This window comes from Pipistrellus hanaki, assembly GCF_964339955.1.
Source record: "Pipistrellus hanaki genome assembly, chromosome: X".
Lineage (NCBI taxonomy): Eukaryota > Metazoa > Chordata > Mammalia > Chiroptera > Vespertilionidae > Pipistrellus > Pipistrellus hanaki.
Genome location: NC_140524.1, coordinates 11,746,613 through 11,761,163, shown reverse-complemented (window position 1 = coordinate 11,761,163; position 14,551 = coordinate 11,746,613). Strand labels below are relative to the sequence as shown.

Genomic DNA, 14,551 nt, shown 5'->3' with positions numbered 1-14,551 from the left:
CCCTCTCCTCTCTGTAGGGATGGGGGTAGAGATAGGATTGGGACCTTTCAACACACATCCAGTGAACTAGCAATAAGAAACATTCTGGAAGCAGATGAGCACATTTTCTATTAATCTGACGTTGTATTTTGTACTATTTGAAAAGATAGAAGATGGGGGTTCTAAAGATATCCACTCCCCCACACTTGGCCAGAGACCACTCCCCAGAGCAGCCATAAGTCACCTTTGTGACATCACATGACTTAAGCAGCTGGTTGCCCCATGACCGTGACTATAGAATTTTGAGGACAGTATATATAGGGCATCGCTGCTGTAACCACAGGCATTTCTGACCCCACCTTTGAAGAGATAGGATCTAGGGTACCAAATGCTTGTTGATGTAGAGAATCAACATGGCTAGTCAGAGTACCTATGAGATGCAGGAAGCCAGGCTGGCCCCATCAGAGGATGGGCAGCCACCAATACTGGTCCAATATGATACATCCCCAGGTCCCCATGTGGGTCCCAGAGAGGCTTTGGAGAGGCACGGTAGCCAAGAAAAGAGCCAAGATCCAAGCCCACAATACAACCCTCAACCGCAGGCCCCAAACCAAAGCGCCGACAATGTGGAAGGAAACAACATTCTTTATGGACTGTCCTTCCCAAGAAAGCTTTGGAGGATAGTGGAGGATGATGCCTTCCAGTCTGTGTGCTGGAATGAAGACGGACACACCGTGATCATAAAGGAAAACGTTTTCCAGAGGGAGATTCTCTGCCGAAGGGGCGAGGAGCAAATCTTTGAATTGAACAGCCTGAAGAGTTTCATCCGCTTGATGAACCTCCATGGTTTTAGCAAAATACACCCTGATGATTCTTCAGTTTGCTCTCCAAGGAATAAGATAATAGTAAAGTACAAAGTCCTCCCATTTCCCATGTTCCCTGTTACTCAAACATCTTCCTAGTGGACCCAGAAGAATGATATACTGAAAAGGCTTCATTTCAGGGCCTAAACCTTTTTCACATGATACAGTATTTATCAAAAAATGAGAAACTATAGATTTTTATTTGAAACTATAACCCCCTTAGAGATAACCTGCAGGGATGAGTAAAGACTCTGAGAGGCCAGTTAATGTCAAATAGATATCTTTTCTCCACAAATGACTAAATTAATTAATTTTGTTTCAGGTCTACCAAAACAGCAATTTCCAGAGAGACAAGCCTTGGCTCCTCCAAAACATTAACGCAAAAGGCAATCAAGTGGCCCGAGTTTGTCCAGGGACCAGTGCCAGCCCTGCAAAGAGAAAGAAGAAGATGGCCCCCACAAGACGCTCTCCAAGACTACACCAGGAGGACAGCAAAAAAGAAGCCGAACAAAAGGCTCAGGAGACAGATAAGAATGAATGGGGATCCAGTGCCACCCAGGCATTCGAGTTCTCCGCTCCTCAGCACCTGAGCAGTGCCAGGGAGGTCCAGTGTCCTATTGCAGCCAGTGGTTCAAGTGGGGAGGACACTTCTGGTAATTTCATGTTTGTGCCCACGGCTACTGCCGGAACCGATGGCACAGGGGATCTGTCCCCCAACCCCCCAAATGAACCGTCACAAGGTTCGGTGATGTCTTTGTACAACATATGCTCTTCTACTCTTATATCTGGCCTTTTAGACGTGGCTCCATCTCAGGACTCTCACCAGTCCAAGGAGGACCACGAGGGCTCCTTGGATAACAAGTGTTCACTCAAAAACAATGCCGGCCCATAGTATCACAGGCTTTGTAACCATGAATCCATTTCAGCTTTATTAAAGGCAATGTTCCATTTTGTTAATTCCACAAAATAAACAATCCAATAAGAATTGTGAGTCCATGTTCTTCTGTTTCTGTGCCACATACCCCATTAGATGAGACTGAGGAGGCTAGAAATCCTGGCCCCAGAAAGACGTGCATCCAGGTTGTCCTCTTTCAATTTCACCCACTCAGCCAAGGATCTGGCTTGGGCATCCTGAGGCAAGCCCAGGAAGACCTGGTACCCTGAGCCTTGCCTATTGAACAGGAGACAGAACTGCCTGGCTCCTGACCTTGGGGGAATCACCTTACATTAGTCATGCATCCTGAAAAAGGAGGGTCTTTGCTCACAGGTCCCCCTATGATGCCAAGAAGTTTCTGATCAGCATCTGAGTGTGTCTAGCCCAAGTTCCAGGCACCTTGCAGAGAGGCCCACCAAGAACCCCGGCCACCCATGTGCTAAGTGGTGTACGAAAGAGCCCGTCTGGCCGTTCCAGATAACACCCAGGAGAAAGCCCATGGTCCTCACAGCTAACAACCATTAGTAACCCTGCTAGAAGGGACACAAATAAAATAAAGAGTGCCCACATGGAAAACAAAAAACTCTACCCATCACTTTTCCATCAGAGCTGTATTTCAGATCTCTCCTAGGTTCCCAAGTTAGCTATGTGACATGTGTAACACAAGCCCTCGTGAACTAAGGGACACTTACAGCAGACCAGTCACTTGCCAGGAGAGACAAGTGCTTTCTTTTAAAGTCTGATGTCCCTTCCACCGAGAATGAAGCCATGCCTTGGCTGGTCACCCTCCGGCAATCATTCAGTGCCCACTCCTAGACCTCCCACAAGGATCCCTGGGTGCTGCTGAAGTGTTCTGTGAGTTTGACCAGAACAAAGAGATGGGAGTCCCAAACAACAATCAGTTCTGCTAAAACAGTTTTTTTCTCTATAAAACCCAGGAATGAGCAGGACCAAAAAGAGTGATAGCACCAAGATATGTCCTAGCAGCTTCCCCATTTCCCTAAAGTCAGACAGAGTGCTTGAGACAGGCAATGAAAACAGAGAGGCATCTCACGAGGACAGTCACCTACATCTCGGCACAGAAATGTATTTACGTGAACAGCAGATGGTGGGTAGTGCTCTCCATGGCAGCGCCAATACAGTTTCCCATCTGTGGCATAATGGCCCTTTGATGGTGATGATTCATCTGGATTCTCAGTAACCTTCCTGTGGAGTCCTCCTGTCCCTAGGAGATCAGGTGCTGTGGGATGCCTACCTGGAAGATAGCCTTTCCCCTTTCCTGGGTATGAGCTTCAGTAACCACATGGGGTTTGAAAGTGCAGTCGGGTACTTCTGCTTCAGGTTGGTCAGGACAGTCTGGTGTTCCAGTTCCACATCTTCCTCAGGTGCCACGTTTTTGGGGCACTGCAGAGTTGCCCCAATGTCAGGAAGCCCCTTGCACCATGAGAGAAGCACTGAGATGTTTTTCCTTCCATCAATCAAAGGAAAGGGTTCTTTAAAGTAATTCCCTCCAAAGCAAAGGTTATTTCACCAAAGGGCACGGAGTGAGCTGGTTCCCTCTGAGAACTTCCGATGTGTCAAAGGCTGTTCAGGGAATTCTGGGTGAGGCAAGGGAAGAGAGGGAAAAGAAGAGGACAAAGCCTGGTCCAATAAAGGGCAGGTCCCAGCCTGACTGCTGTGGGCAGCACACACAGGTCAGAGGAGCCCTGACTGCTCTGTGGAAACCACTGGCACTCAGCTCCCAAGCTCTTCCCCAGGTGAAAGGAGCTGGTGTGGGACCTCAACCACTGAGGGATGAGCGAAAGGGCCCAGGATGCCATGGGCAGTGGAGGTGGGGCAACTGTGTGAGATCAGCAGACAGACTGAGTCTGGAGGCCACCTGACATTCTCTGTGTGCTGTGCAGCCTCCCCTGGTCTTTCACACATAAACATGTGTGTGTGTGTGTGTACATGTATAAACACACATGTGTGAACATGGACAACAGCACATGAAGACTTGGACCTTTCCCTGCCCCTCAGGTCACCCATTGGACTGAGAACCAGTGTGGACAGAAGGTTTGACCCAGGGCATAGAAACTCTGCCCACAGAACCCCAGACTGGGCCCCTTGCTGCCCCTTTGAAGGTGTGCTGCTTACAAAAACCACAGCCTCACCACCACAGGTTTAAAGAAAACAACGCCAAACTCCTGAGCCAGGTCCTGGGGGTACTCTTGGAGGGGTGTGAGCTGCGCTCAGGGTGTCACATATTGCCTAGGATCACTCCTCAGCCATACTTCTCCCTTCCCAGAGCAGGGCCTGAACATGCTTGGGTTCCACTCCAGCCCTCCAGCAGCAGCTCCCTCCTGAGGACGACTTCCCAGTACCTGTGCGCAATGTGGGTGGTGATGGTACAGTTGCCCTGGCTGCCACTAGGGTTGCCAGTAAGTCTCCAGAGTGTTCACTGCATTTAAGACCAAGCCTGCATAAAGCTGCGGGAAGGAGGAGCAGGAGAACTCCATCTCCCTAGACATCCGTGGGCCTCATGTGGCCTTGGGAAACCACAAGTTTCCCCTGGCTGGATAATTTCCTTCAGCGAAGTGAACTGTCTTTAAGAAGATCTACTGGTACAAAATTGTTTAGGTTGGAAGATACTCAATTTATTAAGCGAGCACTTGCATTCAAGTCCTTTATTGGTGATGCTGACTTCTCTAAATTCAATCTTTCCAACATGATTGGTATGGATGAAACTGCAGTGTTTATGGGCCAATTATATCAAACAACAATTGAACAGTGGGGTGCCTCCTTAGTGTACATTCCCTCCACTGCTTATGAAAGTGCACGTGTTTCCTATATTTTGGCAATTCATCTGGATGGCACTAAAATCCCACGTTTAATCATTTCTAAGGGCAAGAAGGAAAAGATGGAACGTGTTTTGGGCGTTTTTATTCTTGAAACTGAAAAAGCCTGGGGCACACAAGCAGTTATAAGGAAGTGGGTTGATTTAATGCTGCCACTTTTTATGCGAGGGAGCCAAAGAGGTCTGCTAGTCTGGGATGCAGCCAGCACTCACTGCGCTAAAGACATGAAGACATTTCTTCACAAAAGAAAAATAGATCAGATAATGATTCCCGCAGGAATGATGGCCTATCTCCAGACTCTTGATATTGCAATAAACAAGCCATTCAAAGAAAATTTGCACATGGACATTAATGACTACATTGAAAATAGAGTGGAGAGAAATCAGCGTGGAAACTTTGTGAAACCTGAACTTCAAGAAGTTGTGACTTGGGTGAAGAATTCAGGGGAGAAAATCACTGACAGTTGCATTGCAAATGCACTGCGAGCAGGCTACCTTGACAAGAAGTACTCATTTAAAGACAGTGCTATTGCTAAACATGAGAGATTTGGTCCACTGATTCTGAAAGAAATGAAGTCAAAGAAATTCACCAGGAAAATCAGGAATTGGATTGTTATGATGATGTTCCAGAAGATGGTGACATGATTGTCATTGAATAAATGAGTAAATTCTTGAAACTGTAGGATTCAGTTTGTCTGGTTTGTGTTGACAACTACCATACTACCGTACCGTATACAGGTAATAAATTTCCTTTATTTTCATTTAACAATAAATGTGTACCGTATTCTTCTTCATAGAAAAATAAGACATCCACTGAAAATAAGACCTAGCGCACCTTTGGGAGCAAATATTAATATAAGATACTGTCGTATTTTCGGGGAAACAGGGTAGTTCCATCCCATACCTGTCTGCAGAGGCTATGAGTGGTGAGGAAGAGGGGTCCTGAGCCAAGTTGCACCCGGGCATGTTTCAGGTCCATGTCTGCTGCTTCTCGAGCTGGGTATGATGTGAGGCTAATTCTTCACTTTACATTTGAGAGGAGGGCAGTCCACATTCTAGGTTGTGAGGCTCAGGGCAAGTTAGGAGGGATGGGTGGGGATTGGCTTAGCATCTTTGGGTACCTGTGATGATTTTGAAATTTATCCTTGTTTTGTATGGGAATTTTTCAAATGTTGTTTCTTTTCATAGAAGGCTTCACAAGCTTCAGCATCTAAGTGTGTGAATGACATTGACCAAACCTGTATTTATACTACCCAGTTAAAAAGTGATCCTGCACCATAAGAGATCCTGAGGGGTCCCAGGGCTCACGCTGAAACTAGCAAGTTGAAAGCCCTGAAATATTAGCTCAGGGCCAATAGCAAGGATCCCAGGTTCTTACTATCCCTGTTCGAAGGGGTGGAGAGCAAAGAAGATTAAAGGGTCTCATGGGGCTTCTTCACCAGCTTAGTTGACACTGTGGAAACTGTGGGTTCTAAAGGTTAGCTACTATTGAAGATCCTGAGCAGCAGCAGGGATTTGGGGAAGTGTTGTGGCATTGTGGTTGTGTGTCTACATTTTCCTTGTCCAATGGAGGTGATTTCACTTTTAATCCTCACTCATAATAATCCTTCTTCTCTGCTCCTGCCACATCCTGGGCGCAGTAGTGCCCCCTCCAGCATTGGTCTCTGCAAGTGTGAGCCCCTCCTGATTGAGAATTTTGGGGTCCTCGGGCTTCAGAACGGAGGGCACTACAGAACCCACCTCCTGGTGCTCCTGTCAGTTCTATGGGCCTTGGGTGGGGCTGTCAGGCTGAGCACATGCCTCCACATGCCCAGGAATCTGGGGGAGTCGAGCAAGGTCTGAGGGAGACAGACTCGGGTCCGCAGAGGCCAGGGGCCCTGGTGTTGTCAGATGCCGGAGGGGAACAGAGTCACCACGCCCAGGCCTCTAGACCCCATCTCTGCCCCTGCTCTCAGGCCTGGGGACCCCAGAAAGCCCTTCTGGAAGTCTGCCCACTGACTTCCGCCCCAGAAGTCTGAGCCAGGAGAGCGAGCGCCATGTCTGGGAGGCCGGCTTCCGGTCGCTAGAGGGACGGAGCCCAGGTATGACCCTGAGGGACGACTGAGGCGTTGGGACCCAGGGAGACCCCGGGGTGGTGGTGGTGGTGTCTGAGCAGGATTTCCTCACCCCTCGCCTGCCTCCTCATAGAACTGGAGGTCGTGGGGGGCTCTCAAGGACAAGCGGTGAGGGTAGCGCTCTCAGGTCGGCGGGGCCCAGACTCTGCCTGGAGCCGGGTGAGGACCCCACGGAGGGCCCTGGGGTCTAGTTCAGCCCCTGCCGGGAGCCCTGGGCAGTGAGGCCCACGGACCGCCCTTCGGGTGTCGGGGTTGAGGCCTCTGTGTGGGGGTCCGGGCTGCGGTTCACAGAGGGAGAGCCCAGGGTCTGCAGGCCTCATTGTGACGTCCACCTGCGAATCCAGGGAGCTGAGCGCCATTTTGATAAGCCAGCTTCGGGCCGGCGGAGGGGACAAGCTGAGGGGAGCGCTCTCAGGTCGGCGGGAACCAGACTCTGCCTGGAGCCCGGGTGAGGACCCCACGGAGGGCCCCGTGGTCTAGATCAGCCCCAGCCGGGAGCCCTGGGCACTGAGGCCCACGGACCGCTCTTCCGGTTTCGTGGTTGAGGCCTCCGTGTGGGGTCCTGGCTCCGGTTCACAGAGGGAGGCCCAGGGCCTGCAGGCCTCATGGTGAGGGCCGTCTGTCCCTGGGGGGAGACAAGGTGACTCCGGGCCCCAGAGCAGTCAGTCCCGGGAGCTCCAAGGTGCGGGGTGATCCCCAGCTGCGAAGACTGACTTCTGCCTCTTCCGGGTGGACACACTCGGGAGCTCCGTGTCATGGCCGAGTGTCAGGTCGGCAGAGGGTGTCCGGGACCTGCCCAGAGTCAGTGTGGGGACCCCGTGGGAGATTGGGGGCCCTGGACCCCAGAACAGTGTCCATGGGCAGGCCTCCCGTGTGGTGGAGGGTGACATCATACATTATACTTTGTAAGTTCTGCATTCGGTCTGAGAGACACTGGGGGTTTGGTAGGAGGAATAGGGCTTCAGGCAGAAGAGGGGGCACCCCAGGTCCTGCTGATGAAGAGTTGAGGACACTGATGGAGATTGGGGGCCCTGGACCTCAGAACAGTGTCCATCCAGCAGGCCTCCCAGAGTGGGGGAAGGGTGACCTCACACATTGTCCTTTGTTAGTTCTATATTCGGACTGAGAGATACGGGTCTTTGATACAAGAACGGGGCTTCAGGCAAAAGAAGGGTCACCCCAGGTCCTGCTTCTGTCAAGTTGAGGACCCTGAGGGAGAAGTCGGCATCCCTGTACCTGAGAATACTCAGTTCTAGGAGGAAGAGAGGGTGGCGTGACTAGAGGGTGGGGTAACTTCTTCATCTAGGTCTGAGAGACTCAGGGGTTCGCTGTCAGAAGCAGAGCCACAGGTCGTTTGAGGGAGCAATGAGGTGACGCTGGTCCCCACAATGTAGGGGACCCCATAAAAGTCCTCCCCTTCTATCAGCTATGGGATGCTCCAGGAGGAATGACCATGTGCGGTGTCCCGTGACTTCTGAAGCAGGTTTGAGCTAGACTTAGAGCTTGATAAAAGTGCAGGTCCACAGAGGGGAGGGCAGAGTTGCTGCCCAGAACCAAGTGGCATTTCATGGCTTCACGTCCGGGTCAGTGAGACTGTGGGTTTCAGTGTAAAGAACAGGGCCACAGGTATGCAGAGGGAGGACCCAGTGCCTACCAGAGTCAAGATGAGGACCAGGAGAGAGGACTGAGGACACCCAGGAACTCCCAACATAGAGCTTCCCAAATGCTCATTCTTGCTCTTAGCCATGGTAGGTGCTACCAATGCTTTCCAGGTATAATGTTCAGTGATTTAAGCCCAGGAAGTCAAGAGAGGTGAGGACCTAGTCTGAAAGCTGACTACGGGTCCATAGAGGGAAGGAGCCTAGTCCTGAAGACCCTGAGGGAGTATTGGGGGCCCCCCACAGAATCTGGTATTGCCTCAGCTGTCCACAACATGGGTCCAGGCGGCCAGGTTGTCTGGCTGAGTAATATTTCCTGGAAACCACCAGCCTCCACCTTCTTACATAACTTGGGAGTCGAGGATAAAATCAGAAAGGAGTAACTGGAGGTTTGCAGGGGGATGGGCCCAGACTTTGCCTGGAAGCAAGGTAAGGAGGAGAGGGAGGGCTAAACATCCAATGGAATCATTTCAGCCCCCTGCCAGGAGCCCTGAGAATCCCATGGTTTGGTGGACTGATGTAAACTCTTCTCTAATCCCTGTAAGACCTTTGGAGGTATTGATCACAAGAGGAATCTGCTGACTTTCACATTCTGGTCAGGGAGAGACTGAGAAATGTATATAAGGAGCAGCTCTTCAGTGGGCTAGAGTGTGCCAGGTTCTACAGAGTGTCAAGGTGAAGATCCTGAGGAAGGACTGATGATCCAGGACCTCAAAGCAGAGATGGACCCAGTGTCTGAACTTGGATATTTCCTGTCCTCTGCCTGGGCGGTGTGGGTGTCCTCTGGAGGTATAAGCCTTGGATTAAGGAGTGTAGCATCAGGTCAGCAGGGTGGCCTTGGCCTTCAGGATGCATTCTCTGGTTAGGGAAAGGGATAGATCTAGGCCCTGCCAGGAGTAATATTTTATACCTTAAGTTCATTGAGGGAATTCCCATAACAGACAGAGGGGGCTCAATAAAGTCTGCCCCTGTCATCCTTTTCATCCCTAAAATCACACAGGTGATGCACCCTCAGTATTGAGGGAAATGAGTCCTTTTTGTGAGCATCAACTTCAAATCAGTAGAGGTGGCCACATCTGGTCAGTAGAGAAAGGATTCCCAGTATCTGCCATAGCTCTAGAAAAGGACCAGCAGGGAGGGTGGAAGGTATGAAGGTTCACTGACCATAAAAGAAAAGTTACCACAAAGTGTCCAGCTTGATATGTTCTCATATCCAGGAGGGCCCCGTCAGGGATGCCTGGATGTGGCAACCTCTTACTACTGCCACAGTGTTTGGGATGAGGGATCATGGGTATGTGAGGACCTGGGTCTGAGAGAAATGTGAGGTCAAGGGAGGGAAGTGTCTCATGATCTCCCAGGTGACAATGTGCTGACCCTTTGTGAAACTCGATTGTGCACTGTCTTCGCAGAAAAGAAAGGATGACACAAAGTCCAGGTGGCCCCTGTTCTCAGACCTGAAAGAATCACATTGGCCCTAATTGACATGCTTCTTTCTATCATGGGCAGGAAAGTGGGGAATCATCAAGGAGGTGAGGTCTTGATGGGAGAGATCAAGTGTTCCAGGTGGGAAGCCTGGGAGAAGGGGCAGTTCCTGGCAGGAGTAAAAGTGAATCACCTACGGGGGCACCGGGGAACCCAGCCAGGACAGAGAGCCCTGTCTCTGCTGCCAGCCTTTTGTTATGTTGGCAGGGGTATGACTGATTTGGGACACAGATATGATGCTGCATCACTTTGCCTTGCGGTCTCTTAGGGAGGTGAGGACCTTGGTCTGAGAGGACGACATCAGGTCATTTGAGGAAATACTCATGTTCAACTGAGAGCAGAGTCCTACGTCCTGCCAAGAGTCAAGGTGAGGTCCCTAATGGTGGAGGGAGTGTAGCCCAATCTCCAGAACCAAGTGGGAGGACCCTAAAGAAATCTGGCCTGACCCTATTGTCAGCTCTGAAAACCCTTGGCATGGCTATCAGGTTGAGCCCCTCCCCATTTTCAGATCCAAGGACCCAGGGAGGACACATCCTTGGTCTAATGGCCTGGACTCAGGCGAGCTAAGGAAAAAACCCAGGTCTTGGCATGGGTCATGGTGAGGAATGAGGAGACCCTTCACACTAAGACACGTGGAACCCATAGATTATGGCCACACATTGTTGTCCTTTGATGACTACTATAAGCCCCTGGACAGGTGCTACAAAATATGGGAACCATTCACTTAAGGATGCGTTTTCTTATTGCAGGAGTTTGGTCTCAGGCCAGTGGGGCATGGGGTGGGGGAAGCATACACTGAGTGGGCACAGAAGGATCCTCACCCCCCAGAAAGGAAGATATTTTATAGCACCCTACCCCACTATCAGACCCAGAATCTCTGGCTGTGCCAGTTTTTTATTTCCACCTTCAGGAAATTAGGAGACAGGCTGCCCAGCAGGAGAGACCCCTGAGACCTGAGAGCATTCTTATAGAGTAGCTCTAAAATTCTTCATTCTCAGAGTTGCCAAGGGTATGTTTTTCAGCTGAGGATACTCACGTATCCAAAACCTGTCACAGGTGCAGCTATTTGGGGATGAGGAGGACTTGATTGTGTCTGCCTCTTTATCTTTGTCCCTCTCTGCCTTGTTCCTACACAGCTTAGAGCAGGTGTGTGCTGCTGAGACACCAAGTCTTCCCAGAGCCCTCCAATTCCTGACTCTGTGCTCCTGCCATGGCGGCCCCTGCATGGAGCCAATCTGAAGACGAGGGCTTCAGCAACCAAAATGAACAGGAGGCAAGCAGCAGAGAGGATGCTGAAGATTCTGAGTCGTCACTGCAGGATGTCCTATATATGAAGATGAGTGACTTGGTGGAGTTTCTACTCCTGAAGTATCATGCAAAGCAGCCAACTACTAAGGCAGAAATGCTGAGTAGGGTCATCAAAGAGCATCAGGATCACTTCCCTGAGATCTTTAGCCTAGCCTCTGATTTTATGCAGCTCCTCTTTGGTATTGATGTGAAGGAAGTGAACCCTAGCACCCAAACCTATGTCCTGGTCACCACTCTGGGGCTCACATATGATGGGATGGTGTCAAATGGGAAGTCCATGCCCAACACTGGCCTCCTGGTCATGCTCCTGAGATTGATCCTTGCAGAGGGCGACTGTGCCCCTGAGGAGATAATCTGGGAAGCTCTGAATGTGATGGGTGTGCGTGACGGGAGGGAGCATTGGATCTATGGGGAGCCCAGGGAGCTCATCACCAAAGTTTGGGTGCAGGAACAGTACCTGGAGTACCAGCAGGTGCCCAACAGTGATCCTGCACGGTACCAGTTCCTCTGGGGCCCCAGAGCTTATGCTGAGACAACCAGGTTGAAAGTCCGAGAGACTTTTCAGAGGGATTATAGAAGGGATCTCAGTTCTGTTTTATACCTGTCTGAAGAGTCTATGAGTAATGAGGAAGAGGAGGTTTGAGCCAACTTGCACCCAGGAACCTTTCAGGCCCCTGTCTGGCAGCTTCTCATGCTAGACATGATGTGAGGCCAATTCTTTACTCTGTGTTGAGAAGAGGGCAGTCAACATTCTAGGTAGTAAGGCCCAGGGCTATTTGGGGGGAATAAGTACTGTAGCATCTTTGGGTTCCTGTGGTGATTTAGAAATTTTTCCTTGTTTTCTGTAGAATTTTTCAAATGTTGTTCCTCTTCATAGAAGGTTTTATGTACTTCAGTTTCTGAATGACATTGACCATACATGTATTTGTACTATCCAGTTCAAAAGTCAGAGTTTTGCTATTGTGTAATACAAAATGGAACACCTTTCAGCGTATTTTGTGATTCTGAATTAAATAAAATGGCATTAGAATGACATTTTCTTGTGATTTTTCTTTCAAATGTGAAAGAACTTGAAGGAGAAAAGTGAGACAGCTCTCAGGGTGAAGCTGGCACAACCCAAGGTACTGAGTTTGACAGTGGTGTGGTGTCAGGGACTGTTTACTCTGTTCTGGGGTGGATAGTCCCCTTTCTGGTCACTCAGAGCCCTCACTTTCCTTTGACTGGGCTTGGGACCCACCCTTCTGTTGGCCTGAGGCAAAACTCTCAGAATATGACCACACATCCTTGAGACTTAATAGAAGAAAGTGAGGGGACCTACATCTGGCCCTTATACTCCCAGTGGTTCTGGGATGGGATGACATCTGGGTCCTCACCAGGACCTCTACTTCAGCTGCCCTGACTTCAGACCCTCAAACCAAGGCCCTCTGGTCCCTGAGACTACCAATCTGGAAATGAGGAAGGGCTCAGCCTGACAGCCCTGCCTGGGCTTTTCAGGGCTGACAATAGGGACTGGCCAGATTTCCTTGGAATCCCTTCTTTGTTCTCAGGGTTGGACTACACTCACTCTTCCTTTGGGGGCACTCACTTTGACTCTCAGCAGGACCTGGGACTCTGCTGTTAGCAGATGTGCTTTCTCAGTTGACTTGAGTTACCATCTCAGACCAAAGTCCACCCTCCCTGAGAGCCCGAGAAAAGAGCTCCAAGGTCAAAAAAGGCTGGCAGCAGGGACTGGTCCCTCTATCCTGGGGTGGAGTTCTAATTCTTCCTGTAAGTTACTCATCTTTACTCCTGCCAAGGCCTGCCTTTTCTCCTAGCACCCAACATAGGATAGTTGACTTCTATCCCTTAGACCAAGACCTTACCTCCCTGAGGATCCTCTACCTTCCCACCCATGACAGAAAAGAGTGTGCTACTTAGGGTCACTAGTAACTATTCCTTTCAGGACTGAGGACAGATGGCAACTGGACTCTGGGTCATTCTTTCTTTTCAGATAAGCAGGTTAGAAGAACATTAAGGTTTCATGAAGGGCCCGCATCTTGACGTCTGGCTGATCCTGGGACACCTCCTTCTGCTGACCTCACCTTTCCCCTCAGCCCAAGGTCCTCCGATCCCTGAGATTCCCCGTCCCCTGCCACATGGTAGTCATGGGAGCATGCTACACCTATTCATCCCTGCCTGGATCCTCCCAGGCCTGAGAACAAGGCAAGCTGGACTCGGTAAAGTCCCTTACCTTTTGGCTGGTAGAACCTTCATACTCTCCATCCTTCCTTTCTTGAGACCTGGCAAATCCTGGGACTCCTTTCTCTGCTGACCAGATGTGGCTGCTTCTGCTGACCTGAAATTGCCCCAGAACAAGGCCTTCCATCCCTGAGAGACCAAGGCAGAGTTGAGGGTGCATCACCTGCAGCCACCCATGCCTGGGGACTTCAACGATGACAGGAGCAGGCCAATTTGAGTGGGCTCCCTATGTCTGGGGTGGGGGTCTGCTAAGTTCTCCATCAGGGTACTTGGACCCCACCAACTTCTGATTTGCTGTCACACTCCTCATCCCAAGGCCTTTACATCCTGAATACCCCCAAGGCATAAGTCAGGAATCATCTGATTATCCTGTTCTTGGACCTTCAGAGACTGAAAGCAGGGTTATAGAATCCATCTCTGATTTGGTATCTTAGGTCCTCAGTCCTCCTTCAGGGTCCTCACCTAGACTCTCTGCAGGACCTGGGCCTGCCCCGCATGTGGTGATTTGAGGCCCTGATCCTTACATGAAGTTCCCAATCTCTCTTAGACCTGGATACAAAAGTCAGGAAAGACCACATGCGATTAATAGCTCCAAGGGGTCTCTCAGGGCTGACAGTAGGGGTGGGCTTCTGTTAGGTCACTTCCATTCTGGGGTTCAGAGTACCCTCAGTCTTGCCTCAGCATCCTTCTCTTGATTCGGATAGAAGTTGGGATCCTCCCCTCTGCTGCCTGAGATCCTTATACCAAACTCCAAGACTCTTTCAAACCCAGATGTGAAAGTCAGGATACACTGCCTGTGGAAATCCTGTCCTTGGAACCTCCCAAAACTGACTGTTCTGGGGTCCAGCATCCTTTTAGCCTTCCTCAGGGTCCTATCCTTGATCCTAGCATGACCTGAGATTCTCTTCTGCTGCCTCAGTTCTTACTCTTTATACCAAACTCAGAGTCTCCCATGCCTGGATGCAGAAGTCAGAAAATGTCATATGTATTCATCCTCCCTTGAGGCCTGCCAGAATTGGCTTTGTTTTGGGGTGCAAGATCCTCATTCTTCCTCAAGATCATAAACTTGATTCCACACCATGCTTCTCACCTCACTTGAGACCTTATTCTTTTCACCAGTCTCTCTCAGACCCAGATGC

At 50.2% G+C, this 14,551-nt stretch overlaps 2 protein-coding genes across 2 annotated transcripts; both read left to right on the top strand.

Annotated features, from left to right (window-relative positions):
* Positions 1–392: 392 nt before the first annotated feature.
* LOC311615552 (heat shock transcription factor, X-linked member 3-like) lies at positions 393–1,734 on the top strand (the record flags this gene model as incomplete). The annotated part of the gene is made up of 2 exons (XM_084870897.1): positions 393–884; positions 1,165–1,734. 2 exons carry the CDS (start codon positions 393–395, stop codon positions 1,732–1,734), a joined length of 1,062 nt encoding a protein of 353 aa, XP_084727023.1.
* A 9,342-nt stretch (positions 1,735–11,076) lies between these two features.
* On the top strand, positions 11,077–11,817 carry LOC311615551 (melanoma-associated antigen 10-like; the record flags this gene model as incomplete). Its single annotated transcript, XM_084870896.1, has 1 exon — positions 11,077–11,817. The coding sequence occupies one exon, from the start codon at positions 11,077–11,079 to the stop codon at positions 11,815–11,817; it is 741 nt and encodes a 246-aa protein (XP_084727022.1).
* Positions 11,818–14,551: the final 2,734 nt, after the last annotated feature.